At 40.8% G+C, this 6620-nt stretch overlaps 1 protein-coding gene across 2 annotated transcripts; it reads right to left on the bottom strand.

Moving 5' to 3' along the window:
- Positions 1-2335: 2335 nt before the first annotated feature.
- LOC129826183 (putative nuclease HARBI1) lies at positions 2336-4837 on the bottom strand. 2 transcript variants are annotated; one of them, XM_055886608.1, is made up of 4 exons: positions 4322-4837; positions 3563-4242; positions 3170-3281; positions 2336-3075 (listed from the first exon to the last, which is right to left on the bottom strand). In XM_055886608.1, the coding sequence occupies exons 2-4, from the start codon at positions 3629-3631 to the stop codon at positions 2717-2719; spliced, it is 540 nt and encodes a 179-aa protein (XP_055742583.1). In that variant the 5' UTR covers positions 3632-4242; positions 4322-4837; the 3' UTR covers positions 2336-2716. The 2 variants fall into 2 exon arrangements, with proteins under 2 accessions (XP_055742583.1, XP_055742584.1); XM_055886609.1 differs by lacking the exon at positions 4322-4837 and having other exon boundaries at positions 3563-4305.
- Between the last annotated feature and the right edge of the window lie 1783 nt (positions 4838-6620).

The following is a 6620-nucleotide window of genomic DNA, read 5'->3' as shown; positions in this document are numbered from 1 at the left end:
AATCATCCATATTAATGTAATGCTCTTTCTCTTATATACGAGATAAATGTATAAAAACAATCGTCAGTACAGTAGCTTCGCATCATCATTATCATCATCATCATCATCATCATCATCATCATCATCATCATCAATATCATCATCATCATCATCATCATCATCATCATCATCATCAATACCATCATCATCATCATCATCATCATCATCATCATCATCATCAGCATCATCATCATCATCATCATCATCATCATCATCAATACCATCATCATCACCATCATCACCATCATCATCATCATCATCAATATCATCATCATCATCATCATCATCATCATCATCATCATCAATACCATCATCACCATCATCATCATCATCATTATCATCATCATCATCATCATTATCATCATCATCACCATCATCATCATCATCATTATCATCATCATCAGCATCATCATCAATATCATCATCATCATCATCATCAATACCATCATCACCATCATCATCATCATCATCATCATCATCATCATCATCATCATCAATACCATCATCATCAATACCATCATCACCATCATCATCATCATCATCATCATCATCATCATCAATACCATCATCACCATCATCATCATCATCACCACAGTGATGATATTAGTGTGTTAGTGTGTTCTTTGACTATGATTTGAATATGGATTTGACTATATTTTTGTTATAGGTTGACAACATGAATATGAGTTTCTAGATGTTAGAATAACACACAGGGGTCCAGTGTTCATTCTAATTAACTCAATCATTATGACACACCCCTCACTATTGTCATTGGTTGCACTAATTGCACTGTTTATCAATCGTTGCTTCAAGATGTTTCAGTACAGTAGCTTCGCATCATCATCATCATCACCATCATCATCATCATCATCATCATCATCATCATCAATATCATCATCATCATCATCAATACCATCATCACCATCATCATCATCATCATCATCATCATCAATACCATCATCATCAATACCATCATCATCATCATCATCATCATCAATATCATCATCATCATCAATATCATCATCATCATCATCATCATCATCACCACAGTGATGGTATTAGTGTGTTAGTCTGTTCTTTGACTATGATTTGAATATGGATTTGACTATATTTTTGTTATAGGTTGACAACATGAATATGAGTTTCTAGATGTTAGAATAACACACAGGGGTCCAGTGTTCATTCTAATTAACTCAATCATGACACACCCCTCACTATTGTCATTGGTTGCACTAATTGCACTGTTTTTCTGCATAACCTGGTTCAAGCATTCATGACATTACCCTGAAGAAGGCACAGCGATGTTGGTGATTTACCCAATAAATTACTGGGAGTTTATATGTAGAGTGTGCGACTCATTATTTTTAAAGCTTATAGTTTATTTGCCGTTAGTCAGCACCTCTACATAAAATAATTTTTCTGGTTGAGCGCCCGCTCATGTTTTTTATTCTACTTGGAGCTGTAAACATAAAACTGCATGAGAATATATTCATCTCCAGGATTGTTTTGTACACTGAGTGTACAAAACATTAGGAACACCTGCTCTTCCCATGACAGAGAGACCAGGGGCCTGTTGCACAAAACTAGGATAAGGGATTAAGCCAGGATATCTTGGTGATCCTGGCTCAATTGATCTGTAATCCGGTTGCACTAAAGATGGATAGGGGGCAGGAGGATATGTTATGGTATAAATTACCATGGAGATTTATTCTGTGGAGCTAGCCTGCTCCAGACCAGGCTAAATTCCAGGATCTATTTAATCTCATCCCTAATGTCAGTCAGCAGTCACCACAAATGGAAACCAATAGTTATTTCACTGCTCACTATACATTGTTATCACATATAACTAGACCCACTGTCATTATTTAAACGTTTGTGATCATTAATTTCAATGATTTTGGATAAAAAATAATTTTTAGATGATATTGCTATCATTAGATAATTTACAGTTTCCCATAGACTATAAGGCTATATATAAAATGATAGAATATTACGGCCACAGAGGGGAAAAAAACACAAGTAATAATATTGTAACCAGTTGTTTTAAAGGAGGACAGTTGTTAAAATGACAGATGTGGGGCATTTCGTGAAATTGTACTTCAGTATGGTTTCATAAACAAAGACATGCCAGAATATTAAGTATCACATTGTCATAAGTATCAAAACAATATGTAGCTTTTCTGCAGAAAGAACCAGCCTCATAAATTTATGACTTTATCCTTTTTCTTCAGTGTGGCCCTAGTACTCTGTCATATAAACAAATACACATTCCATATGAATATAAAAACACAATGTGTAACATTATGTTCCTTTATTGAATAAGGACAAAACAAAGCAGGTAAACCATCAGCTCCTTTCGAAACTGAAGTCACAGTGACTCTACAAGATGGAAAGCACAGAATCCAAGCATATTATACAAAATGATACATACACATTCAAAGGTCTGTATATAACACACCATGCATGTCTGCACACTAAAATAAATGCAGGACAAATCCATACACATCAACTGAACAGACAAATGAATGGATGCAGTAGCCTCCCTGCAGCCTTGTATTACACACAGTATACCGCACAAACATCATAAGAGGCCAAATTCGTAAAAAAACGAACCCAAAAAAAACCAAATTCCTCTGCCACCGCAGGACATATTTAACCAAAATTGAAAGCACACATACTAACTAAAATAATTCAACACATATTGGTCCCTCAGCAGCCGACCACTGTCGTCATCAGGGAAGATTGCCGGATTGTCCCAGTCCATGGCTGGTGGCACTCTGGGGGCCCTCTCCTTCCTCAGGCAGGCCACATTGTGGAGGACAGCACAAGCCACAGTAATATCACATGCCCTAACAGGGCTGACCCTTAATTTGTGAAGGCAGTGAAAGCGTGCCTTCAGGAGGCCAAAGGTCATTTCAACTCTGGCCCTGGTCCTGGCATGGGCATGGTTGTAGGCCTGCTGTGCTTCCTGGGGGTCTGTGAAAGGTGTCAGGAGAAAAGGCTGGCAGCCATACCCCCTGTCTCCCAGCAACACACCTGTCAACACAAAATCTCATCATTACTACCTCATAAACACAGTGATATTCTTGACACAGCCATGATGGTTATAAATAGGGGTTGTGTGGCTTACCTTGTGATAGGCACTGATAGATTTCAGAGGCCCGAAAGATTCTGGAGTCATGGACTGAGCCAGGCCATTTTGCCACAACATTGCTGATCACACAGTCAGCATTGCAGACCATCTGAAATCATAAGATGAGGAATATTACACCAATCAATGCACATCACTGGCAATGCAGAGTGTTCGTCAATGGACAATATCAAAAAGTTATGTTCACCTGAACATTAATGCTGTGAAATGATTTCCTATTCACAAAATCGGCCTCATGGGCACCTGAGGGGGCTTTTATCCTTATGTGTGTGCAGTCCACTGCACCAATGACATTGGGGAAACCTGTCACACAAAGTAATGAGTATCCTACTATGTGTTAACAGTTGTCCTGTAATTTGTAGATCCTCTTACCTGCAATCCTATAGAACTCCTCTTTGATGTCACAGAGTCTTCTGTGGCCAGGGAAGGAGATGAAGACATCTGCTAATGCTTTGATAGCCAGACACACGCTCCTTATTGTGCGGCAAATTGTGGCCTTGTTCAGCATCCCCCACTGAGTACAGGAAGGCTCCACTAGCAAAAAAGCGCAAGGCCACACAAACCATTTGCTCCACACTCAGTGCATGGCTCCGTGCAGTGCGGTGCTTAATCCTGGGACCCAGTAGTCTGCATAGATACCTGATGCCATCTGCAGAAAACCTGTATCTTTCATATAGATGGTCATCAGGGAAGGCCAGTGGGTCCAACCGGTCCCTGAAGACCCTTTCTCGCCTGAAGGCTCTCCTCAGCACAAGTGCTTCTTCATCCACCACTTCTCGCACGAATGGGCATGCCATTGTCAGGGCAGAAAGGAACACACAATTTTGGGCCTTCATATAGGCTAGTGGCCACACCTGGTGCTGGGGGGGTGGGCAAAAGAGGGCGATGCCTTATAACGATGACTTGGTTGTACTGATTGCCGGGAAAATAAAAAAACCTTAGAAAGATGCCACCGTCCTGTGTGCTCACAATAAGAACTCATATGTCATGGCTCACTTGACTTTACGAGAATATACCTAATTTTTATTTTGAGCTGTGTCATCTTCTTGGAGCTGGGGGAGGAAAGAAAAATAATGATTAATACATTTGTGTTACAGTTAGCATACAGTGTACATTGAAGGCATATCTCACCTCCCTCTCAAGTTATTTTATTTCAAGGTCCAGTTTCCTAATTGTCCTCTTTTTTATTTCGGACTCCAGTGCAAGATTTTCCATCTTTTTCTTCTTGTACTGAATGTCTATGTCTGCCAGTTCTATTTGGCGCCGGAGGTGGTTGCCATTCAACTTTCTGATAGCTTGTGAGCTCTGTGAACACAATACAATTAGCGCAGCTGGAATTTGGCAGGATGTGGTGTCCTTTTATTAATACGCACTATGTTGCCAGGCTGGTTTTCCCACTGTATAGCATCTGGGTCCTGTAAAAGAAATTCGATTTTTTGATTTTGATGAGGACTCCTCACCATTGTAGAGTAAATAGTACTTTCACAGTCTTAACATGATACCTCATGCCTTCTGGAATCCAGAGAGATGGTCTCCTCCTCATCATCGTCTCCATCATGTGCTGTTGCTGCTGCACTGGGGCCTTCACCCTATCACATTTAATCGGATTCATATTGAAGCTAGTAGACAAGACATGCCAGGCCTACAGTATGCCTTTGATGGAGTACTCACTGGATCAGCATCGTCTGGTGCTTGTGCTGGTGGCTCTAACAGGAACACAGTGCTGCCAGACACTGCAAGGCAATAGGTAAACCAAAGTCAGACAGTCCAAATTGATTCAATATGAATGTGGTTGTATCCCATGTAGAGATGGAAGGACATACCTTGAATGAAGCGGGTGGCATCTTGGGAGGAACCTATGCTCGTCTCTTTCCCCCCAGGGATCCCCTCTAAGACGGGCCTGCCTTTATTTAGCTCCAAGGCCATGTCCTCTGCTGGGGTAAGGTCAGCCTTTGGTGACCCACCACCCGTGCCTTGTCTGTGGGTATTCTTTTTCACTGCTAAAACAGTACAGACAATGTGTGAGCAGGCACCTTCTGGGTACAATATATGCTTGTGCTTTGTTAAATATTAGTCAGGGACCATACCATTCTGCAGAATGTTCTTGTATTTGATTTTGACCTGCTGCCATGTCCGTTTTGGCCCGTTCATGTTTAATCTACACACACACACACATTTAATGGAGTCACACTGCAAAAAATTACTTGGTATTTTTGTCTTGTTTTCAGTAAAAATATCAAAATTTATCATAGCTTTATACAGTGTGATGGAGTTACTTTACACAATTTCACTCATATCTGCAGTGCATTTCAATTAAAAATTTAACCGTTTCATAATTACAGTACAACTGCATTTTTGGAGATGTGAATTAAATATTTGAATTGTAATTGTGATGTTTCAGCGGAGCGGTGACTGTGTAATTGTGCACTACTTACGCATTCAGGCGGTCTGCAATACTTTGCCACGCTTTTTCTCTTTGCTTTATCACTGTGGCGGTGTTGCCTTTCTTCTTAATTATATCTTTTACCTCCTCGTATGCCTCCATGAGGATTTGTGCTTCCGACGGGGAAAAGTACGCGGCTCTAGTTGCCATGGTAAATCAGTTAATCTGTGATCTGTGGCGGGGTCTATTTGAGTGAGCCGTGAGCGCGCACCTATCCAGGATTGGTTTCACCTGGCTTAATGAATCCGTGTCTGCTCATCCTGGCTTGGTCTTTGTGCAACCAATTAAGCCTGGACGCACATGTTTTGGCTTCATTGAGCTCAGCTGAGTCATTTATCCCGGATGTCTTAATTCTACTTTTGTGCAACAGGCCCCTGGTGAATCCAGGTGAATCCAGGTGAAAGCTATGATCCCTTATTGATGTCACTTGTTAAATCCACTTCAATCAATGTAGATGAAGGGGAGGAAACAGGTTAAAGAAGGAATTTTAAGCCTTGAGACAATTGAGACATGGATTTTGTATGTGTGCCATTCAGAGGGTGAATAAGGCAAAACAAAATATTTAAATGCCTTTGAACGGGATATGTTAGTAGGTGCCAGGTGCACGGGTTTGAGTGTGTCAAGAACTGTAACACTTTTTCATCCTCAGCAGTTTCCCGTGTGTATCAATAATGGTCCACCACCCAAAGGACATCCAGCCAACTTGACACAACTGTGGGAAGCATTGGAGTCAGTATGGGCCAGCATCCCTGTGGAATGCTTTCGACACCTTGTAGAGTCCATGCCCCCCAACGTATTTTGAGGGCAAAAGGGGCTGCAACTCAATATTAGGAAGGTGTTCCTAATATTTTTTACACTCAATGTATATGGTGCAGGTGGACGTTTATTGTTAATAATCTTGTCCTGAAGACAGAGCGGTTTCTGTCATAATTGGCCATATTGTAGAACATTTATGAAAACAAAAATAAGCTTTTTGGTCTTAAGGTT

This window comes from Salvelinus fontinalis, chromosome 28, assembly GCF_029448725.1.
Source record: "Salvelinus fontinalis isolate EN_2023a chromosome 28, ASM2944872v1, whole genome shotgun sequence".
In the NCBI taxonomy this organism is placed as follows: Eukaryota; Metazoa; Chordata; class Actinopteri; order Salmoniformes; family Salmonidae; genus Salvelinus; species Salvelinus fontinalis.
This window is presented reverse-complemented; position numbering and strand designations above follow the sequence as displayed.

Excerpts from the sequence above, each read along its gene's own strand:
- LOC129826183 (XM_055886608.1), bottom strand. The coding sequence starts at position 3,631 with ATGTCTTCATCTCCTTCCCTGGCCACAGAAGACTCTGTGACATCAAAG. Across the intron at positions 3,282-3,562 it reads GGAGTTCTATAGGATTGCAG|ATGGTCTGCAATGCTGACTG; the intron begins GTAAGAGGATCT and ends TTATGATTTCAG. Across the intron at positions 3,076-3,169 it reads CTATCAGTGCCTATCACAAG|GTGTGTTGCTGGGAGACAGG; the intron begins GTAAGCCACACA and ends TTGTGTTGACAG.